Genomic DNA, 24,343 nt, shown 5'->3' with positions numbered 1-24,343 from the left:
CTCGCTAGCTCCCTGTACTTTCTCATGGAATTTGTACCTAGCGAAAATCGTATTGGTCTTCGGCACAACATATGCTTCAAAACGATCGTAGTATGTTTTCAGTACCTTTGATTCAGCCTCGGTAAGTGTCCATGTGTTGTAAATATCTCTCCCTTTTTCACCGATCCAGAGGAGCAGGTAGCTGCACTTTTCCTCTTCCCTTCAGAGGACCTGTGAACATTAGCTCCACATGCTGTTTGTACTTACGCCATGCATCGGCTAAGTTTGTAGACTCCCAGTCCATTCGAGGTGAAGGAACTCCAGAAAAATCCATCTTTTAAGACTTTTTACTCTGACACCATGTCTTGTTTTGCACGCTTTGCACAAAATAATAAAATGCAGTACTACAGGATATTTCTTAACGTAGCTCTTTATTAGCTAACTATAACTTCCATGTTCACTTATCTCCAACAATGATCAACTGACCATGACCTAACCATCTGGGTGGTCTTAACCAATCATAGCACAGTATGATACTGCGGTAAAATGCATCCAATTATAATTCAGTATGTTGACACATGAATATTACAGTAGGCTAGTCTGATAACCCACTAATTGCTAGCTATCTCCGATGGTGGCACTCGGTGTGATGGCCGGATACCGTTTCCGAAACAAGAAGTTAGAAAAGATAGCTTGGTGTAGTTAGTAAAAACCTTTCTTGTCGAAGTAAAACCACAAAAGCTAGCTAGCGTGGTGGCTAGCTTGCTAACGACTAGTCACTGTTTCGATACAGCTAACTTGGGCGTGAATGAGTTAGCCGTGTCACAGCTGTACCCGTTCCTCCCTCAAATAATTTCTCTAACTATGGTGAAGGAAAAGTAAAATTGTCACCACCGCACAGTCCCGAGAACAGCGCCCAGCGAGCGAGTTGTAAGCTCACTTCTCTGGACAGTTTAGCTAGTTCTGGAAAATGCCTCATGTTGAGATAAGCTTTCTGATGAGAAGAGAGTTATGAATGACCCAGAGATGCTGCGTTTGACCTTTTTATAGGGTAGGAGGACACCCTTTCCCGACGCACACGACTCGACATAGTGTAATAAATACTTTTGACAAACATGCTGGGTGCATATCCCATAAGTGAAATGCCGAAAAGAATACTTGAAAGAGAACTCCTGCATAGCATGCTACCCCCTGTCATTTCCAATTATTTGGTATATTCCAGAACTAGCACATCTGGTGTACGTTCAGCAGGATTTAAAGATCAGATAAATGTGCTATGTAGAACAAATATGCCTCTCTGACATGTAGAATAAGAAATCACCTCGGCTCTATGCATTTCTATCTGCAACGTTTGGCTACTGAACTTGGTCTGGATTCTCTAATGAATGGCTCAGTTTGAATACTTGCCCAATTAAAACCAGGAGTGCTCGTTTTATCTATGACATAGGCTACATCAAATAAGGGCAACTTTCTCAGAATCTACCCGACATAATGTGTAACATTTACCTGTGACAAATTTGCTGAAAGGTAGCCTAATTTTCACTTTCGCTGTACTCCAATTGGGATATAGGCGCGACAAGGAAGAAACCTGGCGTCTATTCTCTACACACTGACAGATTTTGATCTAAGCTACTTGCTGGTTGAAATAACCACTCCGGTATTTCTGTGTGTCTCCTCAGTACAAAGGGCGGGTGTGTACAGAGTCGAAACGGAAAAGTTTTTAGACGCGCAAAGAAAAAGAAGACCGCTGCAGTTAGCAGAAATGATTGCGTCTAGTTTCAGGGATTGTCAGGTAAAATAACCAATGACCAAAGCCGCGTGTTATGTATTGAATTGCATATTATTATTGTTTAAATTCAATAGGCTATGATATCGGGAAAGTAGAAAATAGGCTACATCCCACAGGTTGATTCCTTCCATTAAGCTACTGCGCTGGTGATTGGCAATGCCACATTTCAGATAGAGGTTAACAGTTGTTTTATTTACAATGGATACATTACATTTTACGTTATTGTCCTGTCTTTGTCGATAACATCAATGTGCATGACGGCAAGCTGCATAGGCTACTGTAACTTTTGTAGGCTACATATTTATCGCGATAAACGATTTTCTATTGCAGTAGCCTAGGCAGTGAATGTGTCTGTCGGCAATAAAAATGTTTAGAATTTCATGAACTGATTAAGTCAGATAGACTTTGGCCGAGGGACACAATTTTCCTTCACACACTAAAATCCCGCTTGATAACAAAAGTCTCCAAAGGCAAACAGTTTAGTTTCCTCTCAAGGGACATAAGGTTAGTGTGATAACCGCTTTCTATTTCCTTAGGCTTGGAGGGCAGAGGGTCTACCATTGTCCACATCCAGCAATGAGGCCTGCAAAATGTACGATGCTATACTCACACAGGTAGTCATTTTATTAGCTCTGTCTACACACAAACACACACACATTTGTTTTACTGTCTTTGTGGGGACCAAACAATTGATTCCCATTAAAAATCCTATTTTCCCTTAACCTTATCCCTAACCCTAATTGTAGCCCAGTGGCGGTTGGTGCCATTTAAGATTAGGGAGGATAGCCTTATGTCTATTACAGCATATTGGATGACTCATTCATATTCCATTCACCCAGCTCAATGTAACAATCGCTAGGTTTATGCTACTACATGATACTTGAATTTGCCCTATACCCATCATGAGGTAGCTACAACCTAGCCTACAAATGAACGTTTATAAAGTAGAGGTTGAGACAAATTGGATTAATCAAGGTGACAGACAGTGACACATTCAATACCACCTGCATCTAGGTGGTCTGGGGTGTAATCATTAGTCCAAACAGTTCAACTAAAACTATAGTTTCTATTGGACAAATTCAGGCAGGTCCATCCCCGTTTTGTTCAGTTTGCTTCAGTTTAATAAACGTTTTGCAACAGAGTCAGTGGAATGAAAACACCCCTGATCATCCGCACACACAGATTACATTTCGTAGCAGCTGCATGCAGCGTCATCACTTTGCTTCTTGTATAATTCCTTCTTGCATTTACACTCTCTCCTTCTATCACCTTTTCCATTCACTTGTCAACTTCAATGCACAACACAACAGCTGTCTGTGACCAGGTGAAAAACCTCTCCAAGCCCAACCTTCATACCATAACTGCTAACGCTAACCACTACGCAGCCTATATCGTTCTCACCGTATTAGCTAACGTCACAGTCAACATAGCTACTACAACTAACACGTTAGTACACATGGATTGGATTGTGGGTTTACTATCATGCAGTACAGCCAACAGTTTAGCAATTACGCCGGCGGGCCTCGTGGCAATAAATTTATAAAATAGAAAGTTTACCTTGACTTGGAAGAGATGCAGTGTTGGATAGCCTTAGCCAGCAAGCTAACATAAATAGCATTCCTCTCTGTTTGAGTCAAGTTGTTGAGTTGGCTAAATTAGCTGCATTAGATAGCTACTGTAAGAAGGTGAAAGGTAAGATAAAATACAATGAAATATAGCTAGCTCTCTCTCGCTCATCGCTGCTGCTTCTCAATTTAAGAAATTAATTTAACTGTTCAATTATTATCTTTCTCTCTTTGAGTCAACTACTCACCACACGTTATGCACTTCAGTGCTAGATAGCTGTAGCTCATGTGTTCAGAACTAGATTCATTCTCTAAATTCTTTGATTGGTTGAACATGTCAGTTCATGCTGCAAGAGCTCTGATAGGTTGGAGGACGTCCTCCAGAAGTTGTCATAATTACTGTGTAAGTCTATGGAAGGGGGTGAGAACCATGATCCTCCTAGGTTTTGTATTGAAGTCAATGGACCTCGAGGAGGATGGAAAATAGCTGTCCTCCGGCTACACCATGGTGCTACCTTAGAGGGTTCTGTTGAGGCTGCTGTAGACTTTCATTGCAACTGTTTTAATCAGTTATTTGGTGACCTGAATATAATTACACCGAACAAAAATATAAACGCAACATGCAACAATTTCAATGATTTTACTGAGTTGCAGTTCATATAAGGAAATCAGTCAATTTAAATTCATTAGGCTCTAATCTATGGATTTCACATGACTGGGAATACAGATATGCATCTGTTGGTCAGTATCTAGTGTTGCCACCATTTTCCTCATGCAGCATGACACATCTCCTTCGCATAGAGTGGAATGTTGTCCCACTCCTCTTCAATAGCTGTGCGAACGAAGTTGCTGGAAATTGGCAGGAACTGGAACATACTGTCGTACATGTCGATCCAGAGAATCCCAATGCAGTCCATGGAAGAACTGGGACATTTTTAGCTTCCAAGAATTCTGTACAGATCCTTGTGACATGGGGCTGTGCATTATCATGCTGAAACATGAGGTGATGGCAGCGGATGAATGGCACAACAATGGGCATCAGGATCTCGTCACTGTATCTCTGTGAATTCAAAATGAAATTGTGTTCATTGTCTGTAGCTTATGCCTGCCCATACCATAACCCCACCGCCAGCATGTGGCTCTCTGTTCACAACGTTGACATCAGCAAACGCTCACCCACACAACGCTATACATGCTGTCTGCCACCTGCTCGGTACAGTTGACACCGGGCTTCATCCATGAAGAGCATACTTCTGCAGCGTGCCAGGGGTCATCGAAGGTGAGCATTTTCCCACTGAAGTCGTCTACAATGCCGAACTGCAGTCAGGTCAAGACACTGATGAGAACGACGAGCACGCAGATGAGCTTCCCTGAGACAGTTTTTGACAGTTTGCGCAGAAATTCTTTGGTTGTGCAAACCCACAGTTTCATCAAATGTCGGGGGGGCTGGTCTCCGATGATCCCGCAGGTGAAGAAACCGGATGTGGAGGTTTTTGGCTGGCGTGGTCACACGTGGTCTGCGGTTGTGAGTCCGGTTGGATATACTGCCAAATTCTCTAAGATGATGTTTGAGGTGGCTTATGGTAGAGAAATTAACCTCTCTAGGGTCGGCGGGACGAAATCGTCCCACCTACGTAACAGCCAGTGGAATCCTGTGGCGTGTTATTCAAATACCTTAGAAATGCTATTACTTCAATTTCTCAAACATATGACTATTTTACACCATTTTAAAGACAAGACTCTCGTTAATCTAACCACACTGTCCGATTTCAAAAAGGCTTTACAACGAAAGCAAAACATTAGATTATGTCAGCAGAGTACCCAGCCAGAAATAATCAGACACCCATTTTTCAAGCTAGCATATAATGTCACATAAATCCAAACCACAGCTAAATGCAGCACTAACCTTTGATGATCTTCATCAGATGACACTCCTAGGACATTATGTTATACAATACATGCATGTTTTGTTCAATCAAGTGCATATTTATATCAAAAAACAGCTTTTTACATTAGCATGTGACGTTCAGAACTAGCATACTTCCGGTGAATTTACAAAAAATTTACTAAATTACTCACGATAAACGTTAACAAAAAGCATAACAATTATTTTAAGAATTATAGATACAGAACTCCTCTATGCACTCGATATGTCCGATTTTAAAATAGCTTTTCGGTGAAAGCACATTTTGCAATATTCTCCGTAGATTGCCCGGCATCACAGGGCTAGCTATTTAGACACCCAGCAAGTTTAGCACTCACCAAAGTCAGATTTACTATAAGAAAAATCTTATTACCTTAGGTGTTCTTCGTCAGAATGCACTCCCAGGACTTCTACTTCAATAACAAATGTTGGTTTGGTTCAAAATAATCCATAGTTATATCCAAACAGCGGCATTTTGTTCGTGCGTTCAAGACACTATCCAAATGGTAAAGAAGGGTGACGAGCACGACGCATTTCGTGACAAAAAAATTCTAAATATTCCATTACCGTACTTCGAAGCATGTCAACCGCTGTTTAAAATCAATTTATATGCCATTTTTCTCGTAAAAAAGCGATAATATTCCGACCGGGAATCTGCGTTTAGGTAAAAAGACGAAAGAAAATAAAGCATGGGGTCGACTTGTGCACGCGCCTAAGCCCATTGTCCTCTGATCGGCCACTTGCCAAAAGCGCAAATGTGTTTCAGCCTGGGGCTGCCTCGATATCATTCAGCTTTTTCCCGGGTTCTGAGAGCCTATGGGAGCCGTAGGAAGTGTCACGTTACAGCAAAGATCCTCAGTCTTCAATAAAAAGAGCCAAGATGAACAAGAACTTGTCAGACAGGCCACTTCCTGTTCAGAATCTTCTCAGGTTTTTGCCTGCCATATGAGTTCTGTTATACTCACAGACACCATTCAAACAGTTTTAGAAACTTTAGGGTGTTTTCTATCCAAAGCCAATAATTATATGCATATTCTAGTTTCTGGGCAGTAGTAATAACCAGATTAAATCGGGTACGTTTTTTATCCGGCCGTGTAAATACTGCCCCCTACCCCCAACAGGTTAACATTAAATTATCTGTCAACAGCTCTGGTGGACATTCCTGCACTTAGCATACTAATTTCACGCTCTCTCAAAACATGAGACATCTGTGGCATTGTGTTGTGTGACAACTGCACATTTTAGAATGACCTTTTATTGTCCCAAGCACAAGTTGCACCTGTGTAATGATAATGCTGTTTCATTAGCTTAGTGGTTAGAGCTTTGGGCCAGTAACCGAAAGGTTGCTAGATCGAAAACCCGAGCTGACAAGGTAAAAATCTGTTGTTCTGCCCCTGAACAAGGCAGTTAACCCACTGTTCCTAGGCCGTCATTGTAAATAAGAATTTGTTCTTAAATGACTTGCCTAGTTAAATAAAAATTACAATTATATGCCACACCTGTCAGGTGGATGGTATATTGGCAAAAGAGAAAGGCTCACTAAATGGGTGTAAACAAATGTATGCACAAAATTTGAGAGAAATTAGCTTATTTGTTTTTGCATTTGAAACCTTTCTGGGGACTTTTATTCAGCTTATGAAACATTGGACCAACACTTTACATGTTGCGTTTACATTTTTGTTAAGTATAGTTTTATCAACAAAAATAGCCTTTCGTGAACTAACACTCACAATTTACTGACTTTGCTGATAGCTACTTTATTGAAGAAAAATGTACTTACTGTGATGTGTGGTTGTCCCACCTAGCTATCTTAAATGCACCAACTGTAAGCCGATCTGGATAAGACCGTCTGGTAAATGACTAAAATGTAAAAAGGATCACTTTTAATGTTTCACTTTACATTTTTCTGAAATTCACTGAGTAGGATGGTCCTCCCTTCCCTCCTAAGGAGCCTACACTGTTGTAACCTTGAATCTAACCCCTAAGCCTAAAATAGCCTTTTTCCTTGTGGACAAAAAAAAGTAACAATATGGTCATTGTGTATAATTGCTAACATAAACCTATCAACTTACCGGAGAGAGACAAATATGTTCCTTTTTATGATCTGAACACATTCTGTAAAATTTTTGGGGGTTTGTGTGTTATCTTAAATCCCAGTATGTAACCTGGCGCAATGATGAGACCCTTGGAGGAGTCGAGGGATGCATCTCTGCACTCAAGTCAGCTGACCCTGACTTTGGTATGTAAGAACATAGTGAGACTTCTGGTAATCAATTTTTCCTCATAAAAAGATAGCATTATATGGGTGTTAAACCCTTAGTAGGCCTGCACAGAATCCTATTCAGCGCATAAATATACATTATTAACAAGCATTTGAAAGAGGTTACTGGAGCATTGTTAAGGCTATAGCAATGACACTCAGTAGGCTACATTCAGGACTTCAGTCTAAATACAGTACACCATTGTAACGTTGAGGATTAAGCTAACATTGATTTGTAGTACAGTGCTGTGAGCGTCCCAGTCTGAAATCAACCCTAGCCTTACGTCAGGACACTTCTCATAGATCTGAACGGAGCGGATGGGTGTAACCAATCTGGTGGAAATTCTACCTACCTTTCAGATGACGAGGTGGAGCCATGGCCATATTATTTTACATCCGTACAATTCTTTCAGATCATTGAAGTGTCTAGGTTTGGAGCTATTAGGTTGAATTCCAACTATCCAATGTTAACTCTGAGGGTGTACATTTATCACCACTACTGTAGCTTTTGAGAGAATAGTGAATGACTATCTAGGGGTTGACTAGGCCTTCAGACTTATAAAAAGTGTCTCTGTGCCCTGTAGTGATGGGTCATGTGATCAGCACGGGGCTGGAGCTGGTGGGGACAGGGAGTTCGGTTCTTCTGAACGAGCGCCTGGCCAGCGCGGTGAAGAGGACCGTAGAGCTCGGCCAGATCCAGCAGGACATTACCACCAGGGAGAGGCTGCACGTCAGGGCCATGGAACACTTCTCCAAGGGGTGAGAACCAGGGAACCACTGGAGATCTGAGAGTGATCTGGGTCCGTAGCCACAAAACATTTCAGAAAAAGTCCTAGGAATCCTGTTAACCTATTTTAAAACGACAACAAACTCCCAGCTAAGGGTAGGTTTTAGGATGATGGTAGTACACTGCCCAGACAAACTGAGCCAGGAGTAAAATCAACTCATAAAAGTTTCTCAGCTGGTCATCCCGACAGTTGGAGTTACCGCAAAGGAAAGCTGGTGATGACACTCTTTGACTTTGCTGCAAAATGATGGGGAATATCCAATCGCAGTACGGCATCGCCATCTGTGAACTCTATAGATAACGCGCTTCAGACAACCACGGTGAATGTGACTGTACATCAAATGTTGCAATGGTAAAAAGTCTGATCTAATTGACACCTGGCACGATCATTTTGCTGACCCTTAATTATTGCCTAATGTTGTCCTGCATAACCAATTCTGATGGTTGTTAAAAGCAGAATTTGGACAATATTACCGTTATGTCAACACACTTGTCACTCCCGTTTTAACATCTCCAAATCAGTTTGGTACAGTAGGGGTGTATTTATTAAAGAACCCGTTTACCATTTTAAGAACTAAACGGAACGAAGCGGGGAGGGCCCTACCTGAGTTTGTCCAATAGAAACTCTTGTTTGCATTTTCCATTTGGAGTGACCGGTTTCTGTTGCAAGACGTTTTGCAACAGAATCAGCCTAATGATTACACTTGCCAATAATGTTGCATACAACGTTAACATAAGGACTAGATGCCTTCAATTGCCCAACTTATAGGCATACCCAATGTAGACATATTTTTTAACAATGTGATGTTGTGCTCCAAAAGGATAACTTGAAATAACATGATATAGGTAATTAAATAGTAAAAAAGCAAAACATGTTTATTAGCTTAGTGGTTATAAGTATTCAGGTATGTGTAATAGGCCTCGTGAAATCATTGTCAGAAGTGCAAGAGGTACAGCACCAGTCAAACATTTGGACACTTACTCATTCAAGGGTTTTTCTTTACATTCTACATTGTAAAATAATAGTGGAGATATCAAAACTATGAAATAACACATGGAATCATGAAGTAACCAAAAAAGTGTTAAACAAAAAATATAGTTTAGATTTTAGATTCTTCAAAGTAGCCACCCTTTGACTTGATAACAGCTTTGCACACTCTTGGCATTCTCTCAACCAGCTTCATGAGGTAGTTACCTGGAATGCATTTCAATTAACAAGAGTGCCTTGTTAATTTGGGGAATGTCTTTCCTTAATGCATTTGAGCCAATCAGTTGTGTTGTAACAAGGTAGGGGTGGTATACAGAAGATAGCCCTATTTGGTAAAAGACCAAGTCCATATTATGACAAGAACCGCTCAAATAAGCAAAGAGAAATGATAGTCCGTTATTACTTTAGGACGTGGTCAGTCAATGCAGAACATTTCAGTAACTTTAAGTTTCTTCAAGTACAGTCGCAAAAACCATCAAGCGCTATGATGAAACTGGCTCTCATGAGGACTGCTACAGGAAAGGAAGACCCAGAGTTACATCTGCTGCAGAGGTTAAGTTCATTAGAGTTACCAGCCTCAGAAATTTCAGGCCAAATAAATGCTTCACGGAGTTCAAGTAACCGACAGATCTCAACATCATTTGTTCAGAGGTGACTACGTGAATCAGGCCTTTATGTTCGAATTGCTGCAAAGAAACCACTACTAAAGGACACCAAAAATAAGAAGAGACTTGCTTGTGCCAAGAAACACGACCAATGGACATTAGACCGGTGGAAATCTGTCCTTTGGTCTGATGAGTCCAAATTTGAGATTTTTGGTTCTAACCACTGAGACGCAGAGTAAGTGAACGGATGATCTCTGCATGTGTGGTTCCCACCGTGAAGCATGGAGTGATGGTGTGGGGATGCTTTGCTGGTGACACTGTGAGTGATTTAATTTAGAATTCAAGGCACACTTTGCCGGCATGGCTACCGCAGCAGTATGTCATCCCATATGGTTTGCGCCTAGTTGGACTATCATTTCATTTTCAATAGGAAAATGATCCAACACACCTCCAGGCGTGTTGCATCAGATGACCTGGCCTCCACAATCACCTGATCTCAACCCAATTGAGATGGTTTGGGATGAGTTGGACAACTGCAGGAAAAGCAGTCAACAAGTGCTCAGCATATGGGGGAACTCCTTCAACACTGTTGGAAAAGCATTCCAGTTGAAGCTGGTTGAGAGAATGCCTAGCATTTGCAAAGCTGTCAAGGCAATGGGTGGCTACTTTGAAGAATCTAAAATATTAAATATATTTTGATTTAACACTTTTTTGGTTACTACATGATTCCAAATGTTATATCATTCGTTTTGATTTCTTCACTATTATTCCACAATGTAGAAAATAGTAAAAATAAAGAAAACCCCTTGGAGTAGGTGTGTCCAAACTTTTTACAGGTACTGTAGGTCTAAGTTAATTATGGATTGATCATATAGAAGTATCAAAACCATTATTTTAAGAACTCCAAAGCATTTGGATGTGGTGCAGGAACCACTGACTCGCTGCATTTTTCTATTATCAAGACACCTGCTAGTAACACTTAACTGGTTAGGATAGCTTATGTGGTCTCCTAAATATCTGACTAGGTGTGACGCTTATGACGAAAGAGGCTTCATGCATAGATTTTTACCCGTAAGAGTAAAATGTCTCTCTCCTCCCATCTTCTACTCTGAGACGCTTAGTGGATAAGGGCCCTGATTTACTTTATTGCTCCCAGGTGACAATAGAACTGTAATAGCACTGATATTCAGGTCCAAATCTTGGACAGCAGAAGAGATTCCACAAGCGAAAACAAAACCGCATCTGTTCGGCTCATCTTGTGTAATAGCATTGGAACCGGGTCAAAGGAATACCCTGGAGAATTGAGGTCACCCAACAAAACAGGCCATTCACACACCAGTATCTTTGTTTTTACCAGGGGACTCAGCCTTATGACTTGGGCACATGCTTCTAAAAACAGTTCCTTCCTCAAAAAGTCTACAAACACATCTAAGCAATAGAGAAATAATATGAATCTCAGAGAGCACAGTTATGTAGCACAACTCCAATCTAAAACCAAGGTAACATCTCTCATTTGATCTGATGTTGATTGCTTTCATTGCGTTCCTTCGGTTTTAATGTGACTTGAGACAATAGAGAATAACTAATGGCTGTCCCCTGTAGGGGTTTCCCTAAGGCGTGTGATGTTTGGGAGGAGATCCTAGTGGAACACCCTACTGACCTGCTCGCCCTGAAGTTTGCCCATGACGGCTTCTTCTACCTGGGGGCCCAGACCCAGATGAGAGACTCTGTGGCCCGGGTGCTGCCTCACTGGAAGCCCCACATGCCTCTCTATAGGTAGGTGTTGCCTCATTGGAAGCCCCCCCCCCCCCCCAGGTAGTCATTACACAATTGCACATGGGTCTTTTTTGTACTCTGAGGATATGCTGTTGTTTGATTGTACCAAGGGGGTCTTATCTGATTGTCGGGGCATTGTGATAGGTTCATGGCATTTACACTAAGCAAAAATATAAATGCAACTTGTACAGTGTTGGTTTCATGAGCTGAAATAAAATATCCCAGAAATGTTGCATATCCACAAAAAGCTTATTTCTCTGATTTTGTGCACTTATTTGTTTCCATCCATGTTAGTAAGCATTTCTCATTTGCCAAGATATGCCATGCCTGTCAGGTGGATGGATTATCAAAAAGCTGATTTTAAACACCTTGTGCTGGTGACAATAAAAGGCCAGTCAAAAATGTACAGTTTTGGGGGACTGTGTAATTGGCATGCTGACTGCAGGAATGCTCACCAGAGCTGTTGCCAGAGAATTTCATGTAAATCTTTCTACCATAAGCTGCCTCCAACGTCGTATTAGAGAATTTGGCAGTATGCCCAACCGTCCTCACAACCACAGACCACGTGTAACCACGCCATCCCAGGACTTCCACATTCTGCTTCTTCACCTGCGGGATCATCTGAGATCAGCCAACGGGACAGCTGATGAAACTGTGGGTTTGCACAACCAAAGAATTTCTGCATAAACTGTCAGAAACCGTCTCAGGGAAACTCATCTGAGTGCTCGTCGTCCTCACCAGGGTCTTGACCTGACTGCAGTTTAGCATCATAACTGACTTCAGTGGGCAAATACTCACCTTTGATGGCCACTGGCATGCTGGATAAGTGTGCTCTTCATGGATGAATCCCGGTTTCAACTGTACCGGGCAGATGGCAGACAGTGTGTATGGTGTTGTGTGGGCGAGGGGTTTGCTGATGTGAACAGAGTGCCCCATGGTGGCGGTGGGGTTATTGTATTGGCAGGCATAAGCTTCGGACAACGAACACAATAGCGTTTTTAATGCTGGCTATTTGAATTCACAGAGATACCATGATGAGATTCTGAGGCCCATTGTCGTGCCGTTCATCCGCTGACATGTTTCAGCACGATAATGCATGACGCAAGAATTTGTACATTATTCTTGGAAGCTGAAAATGGTGGTTCTTTCATAGCCTGCATACTCACCAGACATGTCACCCATTGAGCATGTGTGGGATGCTCTGGATCGACGTGTTCCGTTTCCCATTACAATGTCCTGCAACTTTGCGCAGTCATTGAAGGGAGTGGGACAACATTCCACAGGCCACAATCAACAGCCTAATCAACTCTATGCGAAGGAGATGTCATGTAGCTTTTTTTTTTAAAGGTATCTGACCAACAGATGCGTCTCTGTATTCCAAGTCATGTGAAGTCTAGATTAGGGCCTTATGAATTAATTTCAATTGACTGATTTTCCTTATATGAACTGTAACTCAGTAAAATCATTGAAATTGTTGCGTTTTTTTTGTTGTTGTTGATTTTTCAGAGTACTTTACCATTCTTCTGTCAACTTGAGACTCAAGGTTTCAGTCATATCAATGGTAGTACTGTATTTTTCATATTATGTGAACTCTTGAGGGTCATTCTAGTTAAATAACTCGTAGTATTTCGTCAGAGGCTCCGTCTCGGCTAGACAGTAATTGCCTCTGTATATTAGTGTTTACTGTGATCAACAATCACCACTGGCAGTCAGACCATGAGTCCCAACAGTCGATATCAAATCGAATGATCCCATCTTTTTTTCTTTTTTTATAAAACAAATTGATGGCTATTTATTATAAGGCGTTTATAATTCATCCTTAAATGCACTACACAAATAATGACCTAGCTAGCTTGCCTCGGGTCTGCTATTGCTGTAGCACTGCTTTCATACTTGTACTTTGCTTTTGCCTGCAGCTACCTAAAAGGCTTATATTCCTTTGGACTTCTGGAGACTCATTTTTATGACCAGGCTGAGAAAATAGCTAAAGAGGTAAGATGTTTCTGTCGGTGTCAATTTGCCATGGAAATGACTTGTAGCTGTAAATCATTAATTCTGTCATCATGCAACGGTGACCTCCGCTGGTTAAATTGTCCAACCTTGATGGCAATCAAACCACATTCAGAAGATGTCTATTACTGTGCAGAGGTTTCCGTTGCATTGGCAATCAACTAGACTGACCAATGTGAGGTAGTTCAATCTACAATCTTCTCCTCTAACCCCCAGGGCCTGGCTCTAACCCCGGAGGATGCCTGGTGTGTCCACTCTGTAGCTCACGTCCACGAGATGAAGGCTGAGGTGGAAAAGGGCCTCAAGTTCATGGAGAGCACAGAGAAAGACTGGGTGGTGGGTTTTCATCACGAGTCCATCTGCTGCATGTTGTCATTCAACACCTCAATATGGCCTGGTACCAGATCTGTTTGTGCTGTCTTGCCAGCTTCTTTTTTATTTATTTTTAACCTTTTTTTATTTAACTAGGCAAGTCAAATTCATTATTTACCATGACGGCCTACAGGTTAACTGCCCTTTTCAGGGGAAGAACGACAGATTTTTACCTTGTCAGCTCGGGGATTCGATCCAGCAACCTTTCGGTTACTGGCCCAACGCTCTAACCACTAGGCTACCTGCCGCCCCAACAGTCATTGCATATAGCTCTGGCACCAGGCTAGGCGTCAACTATCTGTGTAAATACGTAATTAATTTGGACGTTTTCATTTGCAGGGATGTGACATGCTAGCCTGTCATAACTACTGGCATTGGGCCCTATACTTCATCGAAAAGGTACAGATTGTAATGAGATACTCCAGTCAAGTGCACTGTTATCAGACAGTAGGGCTGTTGGGATACAATTTATATTTGTTGTACCTTTCTGTGGGTTCTTTGAAGTGTGAATTTGATTACAGTAGGACATGTTTGTATTAGTGTGCATTATCTGTGTAATTAACTTTTAGACTCGTACTTGTTTTTCAATTTTAATTTGTTTGTATTTTCTCCCCCGCAGGGACAGTATGATGCAGCTCTGAACATATTTGACAGCCAGGTTAGTGCTCTCAATAAGTTCTCATCAAGACTAATTTGGCCTCGCAGACGGTGTACCAGAGGCCTTCCAAGAATCCTACTGTAGCAGCACTTACTGTATGGGAGCAGAGTAAAAGCAATATGGTGTGGTTACATTGTGCTGCAGACTGGGGTCAATGTGTGTCATTCAGGTCTAAAGTCAAAAATAGAAGTTCAATCTGTTTTTGTTCACAACATGAGACCGGTGTGGTATTTTTATGGGCAAAGAGTAAATCCAAAGCGAATGAAAAAATCTGTGCCGTAACTAAGGTTACTGCAGGGAGTTTCAGACCTCACTAAAACTCCAATATCTAGTGGAAAGCCTTCCCAGAAGAGGGGAGGCTGTACTTACTTTTGGGTGTGTGTGGGTGGATGGGACACAACTACTCATTCCAGGGTCTTTTATTTTTTACTATTTTCTACATTGTAGAATAATATTGAAGACATCAAAACTATGAAATAACACATATGGAATCATGTAGTAGTCCTGTTGAAAAACAAATGATCGTCCCACTAAGCGCAAACCAGATTGGATGTCGTATTGCTGCAGAATGCTATGGTAGCCATGCTGGTTAAGTGTGCCTTGAATTCTAAATAAATCACTATGTCACCAGCAAAGCACCATCACACCACCTCCTCCATGCTTCACGGTGGAAACCACACATGCAGAGATCAGCCGTTCACCTACTCTGTGTCTCACAAAGACACAGCGGTTGGAACCAAAAATCTCAAATTTGGACACATCAGACAAAAGGACAGATTTCCACCGGTCTAATGTCCATTGCTTGTGTTTCTTGGCAAAGGCAAGTCTCTTCTTCTTATTGATGTCCTTTTAGTTATGGTTTCTTTGCAGCAATTGGACCGTGAAGGCCTGACTCATGCAGTCGCCTCTGAACAGTTGATGTGTCTGTTACTTGAACTCTGAAGCATTTATTTGGGCAGCAATTTCTGAGGCTGGTAACTCTAATGAACTTAACCTCTGCAGCAGAGGTAACTTTGGGTCTTCTTTTCCTGTGGCGGTCCTCATGAGTGCCAGTTTCAGCATAGTGCCTGATGGTTTTTGCGACTGCACTTGAAGAAACTTTCGAAGTTCTTTAAATGTTCCGTATTGACTGACCGATGGACTTCTCTGCTTATTTGAGCTGTTCTTTCCATAATATGGACTTGGTCTTTTACCAAATAGCCCTATCTTCTGTATACTACCTCTGCCTTGTCACTACACAAGTGATTGGCTCAAACGCATTCAGAAGGAAAGAAATTCCACAAGTTAACTGAAATGCATTCCAGGTGACTACCTCCTGAAGCTGGTTGAGATAATGCCAAGAGTGTGCAAAGCTGTCATCAAGGCAAAGGGTGGCTACTTTGAAGAATCTCAAATGTAAAATATATTTTGATTTGGTTATCAGCTACATTGTGTCTCCGGAACATATGCTGTAATTTTATAATATGCTAAATAAACTGGGTGGTTCGAGCCCTGAATGCTGATTAGCTGACAGCCGTGGTATATCAGACCGTATATTTTTACTGCTCTAATTACATTGGTAACCAGTTTATAATAGCAATAAGGCACCTCGGGGGTTAGTGGTATATGGCCAATCCAAGCCCTCCACGTTGCGGCGTGCATAAGAACAGCCATATACCACACCACCTCGTGCCTTATAGCTTAAATACAGCAGTCAAGTCTGCCCTTATTATTTTATTGGTACATTGGGAATGGATAGGGAACTACTGTATCAATTCTAGAAAGTAAAGCAAGTATGAGCAAATTGATATTCCCTTGTTGGAGAGGCATTTTAACACATAGTCACCCATATGGCTGAAGTCTGTGTACTGAACAGAAGTAACTGTTTCCCCTCAGGTGTCTCGGCGTGGTAGGGCTTCAGGGGCCATGCTGGACACTGTGGACGCCTGCTCTCTACTCTACAGACTGGAGATGGAGGGTTAGACGTGCTTACTGCTCCAGCCTAACTGTTACATGCACTCAACTTACTATGTGTAACTAGTGTCTAATCAAGTGTGTGCGTGTCTTATCGATAGGCCTGTGTTCAATGTTTGTGTGTCTTGATGATTTACTTTCTTCCTGTGTGTCAGGTGTGTGCGTGAAGGACCGCTGGCGGGAGCTGCAACAACTCACAGAGCCCCACACTGACGACCATGTGCTGGTGTTCAACGACCTCCACTTCCTCATGTCGTCGCTGGGAGCCAAGGAGTCCGGGGGAGCGGCCCAGTCCCAGCGCCTGCTGGAGGGCCTCCGGGAGCGGGCAAAGTGAGCACCACACCACCGCTACCACTGCTGGCTTATGAAACTCCTACACAGCCCCCTTACATAACACACGAGGAGAAAACGAGTGGGAGTATGGCTGGTGGGGTGAGAGGGATAAGCCTCAGAGTGGAGAGAGAGCTCAGGGTTGCTCGCTCTCTGTTGCGCTCTCCCATAGGTTGTGGTGTTTACGTGCGTGGCTGTAATGTGTTCTGACACCCCTGACCACAGGCTCTATACACTGTTCCTCAGCGAACAACCCCTTCTGCCAAAAAATCCAATCCTGGGCAGTTGTCATGTTTCTGATTGTTATGTAACAGGAAAATGTAGCGTGGAGGCAGCCAAGGCACCTTTGGGCCAGTGCAGCTTTTTGAGAGGGGAAAAATCAATTCCCAAAGTGAGGAGAGAAACTCAATTCCATTTTGCTGCTATTTTGAATTGGCCGACTGGGATGCATGCGCTTTTGGTCAATTAATTTTGCTTGCGTAATGCTTTCTGTTATGACAATTTGCATCCGGGTATCCTGGAAGGATATTGACCTCATCCCATCAGTAGAGGATGCCTGGTTGCTCTTCAAAAGTGCTTTCTTCACCATCTTAATTAAATAAGCATGCCCCATTCAAAAAAAAATGTAGAACTAAGAACAGATATAGCCCTTGGTTCACCCCAGACTTGACTGCCCTTGACCAGCACAAAAACATCCTGTGGCGTTCTGCATTAGCATCAAATAGCCCCTGCAATATGCGACTTTTCAGGGAAGTCGGGAACCGATTATAGTCCGTTAAGAAAGCTAAGGCTAGCTTTTTCAAACAGAAATTGGTTTCCTGTAGCACTAATTTCAAAAAGTTTTCGGACACTGTAAAGTCCATGGAGAATAAGAGCAGCACCTCCCAGCTGCCCACTGCACTGAGGATAGGAAACACTGTCACCACCGATAATCGATCATTTCAATGAGCATTTTTCTACAGCTGGCCATGCTTTCCACTTGCTGGTCATGGGTGCACCTCAGCCATGCTCCACGGTCCTAAACAATATCATAACCGCCATCGATAAAAGACAGTACTGTGCAGCCGTCTTCATCGACCTGGCCAAGGCTTTCGACTCTGTCAATCACCGTGTTCTTATCAGCAGACTCAATAGCCTTGGCTTCTCAAATGACTGCCTCGCCTGGTTCACCAACTACTTCTCAGAGTTCAGTGTGTCAATTTGGAGGGCTTGTTGTCCGGATCTCTGGCAGTCTCTATGGGGGTGCCACAGGGTTCAATTCTCGGGCCGACTCTCTTTTCTCTGTATATATCAATGACGTTGCTCTTGCTGCTGGTGATTCCCTGATCCACCTCTACGCAGACGACACCATTCTATATACATCTGGCCCTTCTTTGGACACCTCCAAACGAGCTTCAACGCCATACAAAACTCCTTCCGTGGCCTCCAACTGCTCTTAAATGCTAGTAAAACTAAGTGCATCCTCTTCAACCGATTGCTGGCCGCACCCGCCCGTCTGACTAGCATCACTACTCTGGACGGTTCTGACCTGGAATATGTCGACAACTACAAATACCTAGGTGTCTGGTTAGACTGTAAACTCTCCTTCCAGACTCACATTAAGCGTCTCCAATCCAAAATTTCGCAACAAAGCCTCCTTCACTCATGCTGCCAAACATACCCTCGTAAAACTGATTATCCTTCCCATCCTTGACTTCGGCGATGTCATTTACAAAATAGCCTCCAACACTCTACTTAGACTACCTCCAGTTTGCTATCACAGTGCCATCTGTTTTGTCACCAAAGCTCCATATACTACCCACCGCTGCGACCTGTATGCTCTCGATGGCTGGCCCTCAGTACATATTCGTTGCCAAACCCACTGGCTCCCGGTCATCTATAAGTCTATGCTTGGTAAAGCCCCGCCTTATCTCAGCTCACTGGTCACCATAGCAACACCCACCCGTAGCAGGCGCTCCAACAGGTATATTTCACTGGTCATTCCCAAATCCAACACTTATTTTGGCCGCCTTTCCTTCCAGTTCTCTGCTGCCAGTGACTGGAACGAATTGCAAAAATCACTGAAGCTGGAGTCTTATATCTCCCTCTAACTTTAAGCATCAGCTGTCTGAGCAGCTTACCGATCACTGTACCTGTACACAGCCAGCCAATCTGTAAATAGCACACGACTACCTCATCCCCATATTATTACTTACCCTCTTGCTCTTTTGCACCCCAGTATCTCTACTTGCACATCATCATCTGCACATCTATCACTCCAGTGTTAATACGAAAGTGTAATTATTTTGTCTCCATGGCCTATTTATTGCCTCACCTCCCTACTCTTCTGCATTTGCACACACTGTACATATATTTTTCTATTGTGTTATTGACCGTGCGTTTATGTGTAACTCTGTGTAGTTGTTTTTGTTGCACTGCTGTGCTTTATCTTGGCCATGTCGCAGTTGAAAATGAGAACTTGTTCTCAACTGGCCTACCTGGTTAAATAAAAATCTGGAAAATAAAAACGTTCTAACTAGCCAATGTCACCAGGTGAGTGGATGTTAGCTAATAGACTTGTTCTTTACGAGCCTCACACTTAGCAACAGTGGCTATCTTAAATGCGTGTTGATCCGTAGAGTTGACTGTAGTAATCCTTTGTATCTTATTTGGTGTTTCTTGCATTGTTTGGTGAGATCCCCCAGCCACACACACCATGTGTCTTTATAGATCGCCTGATGTTTACCACCACCATTTGTCTGGTCCTAGTGGTCGAGTGTAATTCCCCAAATAATACCAAAATATAAGTACGGTGACAGAGTAGGCTACCAAAAATTATACTCATCGTTTATTTTATTTCTTTGAGGCTTCCGTTTATGTTTCCGTGTTTGTGAACAGTGATGAATGCAGAGTTAGAAAACATTTATCACTCCACTATTATACACAAAAAAACTGATTTCTTTAAAACCACATTGTTGAGTGTTTTTAGTGTCTCAAAAATCTGTCAATCATGGTACAGACGTCATCTATAATGCATTACATCATCTATACACGTTTGCATAAGCAAGGTACAGTGAATGAAAGGACAATCAGGCACATCTAAAGAAACCTCTCCGTTGGAGGATACGGTGGCAGGCTTTGGCGCAGGCATTTTCATTATTGTTACCGGATAAAACGTCATTATTTATTTTCATCAAGACCGTGAAAATGTTAATTTTGGCTGGACACCTGACAAAGATCATCCCTTATCTCGTTGTATGAGCTTCAGTTTCAATGGACCCATCAATACAGAAAGTACATACACATTTAAAAGGTAGGCCATCCATGGTTTTACACTTTTGTAATGATGGCACAAAAGGGCACAATTTCCATGGTTAGCTTCATACTTAACAGACACATTGTAATCCAAAAATGTATTAATAATCAACCCCAGATACTTGTGCTCACTGACAACGTTAATATGACAGGACCACAGGAGAACATTAAAGGTGTTCTAAGTGTTTTAGTTCCTATAGTGTACTACTTTTTGTCTACATTGATATTCAGTTTCCATTGTTCACATCAGTTAACAACATTTACCATTTTCTTGAAGCTCATCTTCAGTTTCAGAGCTCAATACGATTTCATTTGCATATAAAAGAACAGACACTTGTTCATTGTTTAGACAGACACCTTTTTCTAGGGCTTTGATGGCCAGAGTAAGATCATAAATATACATTAAGAACTGAATAGGTGATAAAATGCAACCCTGTCTCACACCAATGTCTAGGAATCATATTGGAATGCATGGTCTAGGCTAGAGATTTTATGAAAGCAACTCTGTCTGGTGGGATGTGTTGTCGTTTTAGACAGTTTCACACCTTTCTCTCTTCCGCAATCGCATGCAGTAATGCCCTACAGTATCCATTTATCAAATGTTAATCCTACAATGTTTTGTAAATCCAATTTACCTTTTAGTCTGGCTGTGTAAGGATGAAACCCTGAAGCTTCTGGTCATGAACTGTATTATACAGTCCAGAATAAACCTCAGACCTCGTTTTGCTAGTAACACCATGGTTGTTGGCTCCATTTCTGCAGGGATCGCATACAGTTCAGTGAGAGCATACATTTTTTTTGTAAGTATAATAGGGCTTTTGACATCTCTATTGTCTTCGATCTTCTCTCCTGCTGTGTGTCTAGTGTTCCAGAGGAGAACCACCAGCACCAGCTGGCTGGCAGCGTGGGGCTGCCCATGTGTCAGGCCCTGCTGGAGTACGACCAGGGCAACTACAGCCGCGCCGTGGAGCTCCTGCAGCCCATACGCTACCGCATGATGGAGATAGGAGGCAGTGACGCGCAGGTGAGCCCCAATTTTGTGAACCATCAGGGTTTTCAGGAGCTCTATGGGCTTTGAAACCTACGCCTGAAGTAAAAATAATTTAATAGGGAATGTCCTTTTGGAAGTGCTTTTTAGACCAGGAATAGATATAATCTATGTCAGAGAAAAGGACCTTTGACGTACACTCACTGAGGCATTCAGGCTATGGCAGTCTGTGTTTCTAATAGGCCTATCGGGATGGGGATGTAAAGCACAATGCAATGAGTGATAAATCATTTAACCCTGTGTTTATTTAACCACAATGCAATCATCCTTAAGCACTGTCCATAGGAAAACTATCCCTATTTAGGTACAACCATAGAAATAAGAATGAATGGGCTTGGAAGCTCTGACCCTGGCAATTGACTGGTAAACTCACGGGTACACTCGATGGCTGCCTGGTATTGTGATGCAATCATTTCCATGGTAATTTGGAATGTTCTGTCAACCTTCCGTAGACACCTGAAACCCCACTTCTTTAAGGAATACCTGGGATAGGATGAAGTAATCCTTCTAACCCCCCCCCCCCAAAAAAGATATAGATGTACTATTGTAAAGTGGTTGTTCCACTGGATATCTTAAGGTGAATGCACCAATTTGTAAGTCACTCTGGATAAGAGCGTCTGCTAAATGATGCTGGATTGACATTTAAATGACGCTAACTGATGTGGCTCATGTAATGTCAGTAGAGATGACTCAACAAATCACAGCCCAGATTGAAGGCTACTCTTCCTGCTTTTACTTCCTGGCATGGGAACTGTACACTCAAAATGGCTGCCGGTATACCCATTATGTTATCATTGACCTGAATGGAGATGCCCTTTCTATTCATTCTTATTTCTATGGGTACAACAGCAGGGTCGTATTCACTTGGCAAGAAACGGCTCTGATCAGGCCCTACACCCAAACAAGGGCACTCCGTTCATCCACCTCTGGCCTGCTCGCCTCCCTACCTCTGAGGAAGCACAGTTCCCGCTCAGCCCAGTCAAAACTGTTCGCTGCTCTGGCACCCCAATGGTGGAACAAGCTCCCTCACGATGCCAGGACAGCGGAGTCAATCACCACCTTCCGGAGACACCTGAAACCCCACCTCTTCAAGGAATACCTGGGATAGGATAAAGTAATCCTTCTAACCCCCCCCTTAAAAGATTTAGATGCACTATTGTAAAGTGGTTGTTCCACTGGATATTATAGGTGAATGCACCAATTTGTAAGTCGCTCTGGATAAGAGCGTCTGCTAAATGACTAAAATGTAAAATGTAAACGGAAGCAAACGGGCAGGTGCTACCCGAACTTGTCCATTAAGATGTTTTTTTCTGTTGCACAACCTTTTGAAATGGTGTGCCCTAGTGAATATGATCCAGAGGGGTAGACACAGTATGTTCTGTGGTAAAAACATATGTTGTGTCTAGTGTGTATTGTAATTACCTTGTTTGTTCCATTTCTCAGAGAGATGTCTTTAATCTGCTGCTGATTCACGCAGCAATGAAGTCAGGAGTGACCCATCACCAGAAATTAGCCAGGTAAAATACATTGATGGGCTGCCTCCAATTGAAAGGCTTTTTGCGCCGATTTGCTGTGTTATTAGCTTCAATACTGTGTCACTGTGATTGGACATTGACGTAGATGCCGAAAAAATAGACATTGATGAGAAAAAAAAAGTTCTGAACAGAGTTAACTCAAACGTCCAACTAGTAAAACATTTTAACCTGTTTTATTCACCCCACTGGGTGCCTCAGCTGCAATCACACTTTGCACATGATCAAACAACCATTTATATGTCAAGATGAGATTAGGGGTGTAACTTCTCAACTGCTATCTGTAGCCCAGTACTGTCTCTTGTGCTGTTGTCTTCGTGATCGAGCCATCTGGTAGCAGCTACTCTTTATCTGGTCACTTCTCCATGATGTTTACAAGTGACGTTCTATTCGCCTTACTCGACAGACCTCGGTCATACTGTTTTTCCCTTTTCTCTCGTAGTAACTTTTCATACACAGAGTTCCTATTCACCCTTCATCGATCCTTGACGCTTGCATTTATTATACATGTAACGTAATCAATAAGTTCTTTATATAATGACAAGAATACGTTTTAAGTTAGAACCCAACAAAAGGGAATGGCTAAATACACAATATTGATTTATCTGTACAATATTTGTATAGTATAATACACATGACTAAGAAAATGGTCCTCTGTCCAGTAAGATTTTATTTTCTCTCGTCTTCTGCTCCCTGCGCGCCCTCGTTAGGGGAGTAGAAGAAAAAACAATATCTCGACAGTGCAATCTTGACTGTTGAATTTCATCACTATGTTCCCATGGCTAAGCTTGTCCTTATTGACACCCCTGAAGTCTGTAAAATGCAAGCGTGTCTGGGTGCAATAGAGACACAATTCTCTGTGTTCTGTATCTACTGATTACCATTGCTGAGAGCCTTTTTGTTCTCCAGTTAGATGTTCTACTTAAAGAACTCAATCTAGAACTGTCCTTTTGTCTTGTGTTGTGCTGTCCTCCTGGAGATGTCTGTTGGTGGAGCGTGAGGCAGCTAAGCCCAACTCTCCCCTCACTGACCGGCTGATCCAGAGAGCCCATGTCCTGCATGCCTAGCCTGGGCACAGAGGGCCTAAAGCTGGATGACACTGAGTCTGGACCAGGGGCTACTGCAGAGGTACCCTTCCCAAATTGACTGGATGTTTGGTGGAAGAATATGGCCTTTATTCTTCAGGTACATGGACCTAATAGAAACGATCACCTGGATCCTCAACACGGTCTATTATCAATGATCAATATCCAATGATGTTTTGTATACCTTCAACATTTATGAAAATGTTATGTTCAATTGAATGTTCTGTAACACAACATTTACAGTATGTTATATAGCAAATTATATTAGCAAACACACTTTGAAATATAAATAATACGTCATTTTCAGAAAAGAATATCCTCATGTCAATATAAATCATATTTAAAATCATGTAATAAATAAACACTTTCAATGTCAACCTTTAGTCAT

The 24,343-nt window shown here is 42.2% G+C and overlaps 1 protein-coding gene across 1 annotated transcript; it reads left to right on the top strand.

The window, feature by feature from the left end:
- The first annotated feature begins 1,529 nt into the window (after positions 1–1,529).
- On the top strand, positions 1,530–24,332 carry ttc38 (tetratricopeptide repeat domain 38). Its single transcript, XM_014147918.3, has 14 exons — positions 1,530–1,771; positions 2,305–2,382; positions 7,415–7,496; positions 8,102–8,276; positions 11,500–11,673; positions 13,590–13,665; positions 13,900–14,019; positions 14,395–14,454; positions 14,675–14,713; positions 16,589–16,670; positions 16,822–16,996; positions 21,155–21,314; positions 22,782–22,855; positions 23,850–24,332. Exons 1-14 carry the CDS (start codon positions 1,742–1,744, stop codon positions 23,935–23,937), a joined length of 1,413 nt encoding a protein of 470 aa, XP_014003393.2. The 5' UTR covers positions 1,530–1,741; the 3' UTR covers positions 23,938–24,332.
- Positions 24,333–24,343: the final 11 nt, after the last annotated feature.

The sequence above is a fragment of the Salmo salar genome, chromosome 16 (assembly GCF_965601325.2).
Source record: "Salmo salar chromosome 16, fSalSal1, whole genome shotgun sequence".
NCBI classification, from domain to species: Eukaryota; Metazoa; Chordata; class Actinopteri; order Salmoniformes; family Salmonidae; genus Salmo; species Salmo salar.
The sequence above is the reverse complement of the archived record's forward strand: the minus strand, read 5'-3'. Positions and strand labels throughout refer to the sequence as shown.

What these genes read in the sequence shown, in the direction of transcription:
- ttc38 (XM_014147918.3), top strand. Translation starts at nt 1,742, where the DNA reads ATGATTGCGTCTAGTTTCAGGGATTGTCAG. An exon ending in CCCCACATGCCTCTCTATAG is followed by an intron (nt 11,674 to 13,589) that starts GTAGGTGTTGCC and finishes TTTTGCCTGCAG; the next exon opens with CTACCTAAAAGGCTTATATT. An exon ending in CTGAGAAAATAGCTAAAGAG is followed by an intron (nt 13,666 to 13,899) that starts GTAAGATGTTTC and finishes TCTAACCCCCAG; the next exon opens with GGCCTGGCTCTAACCCCGGA.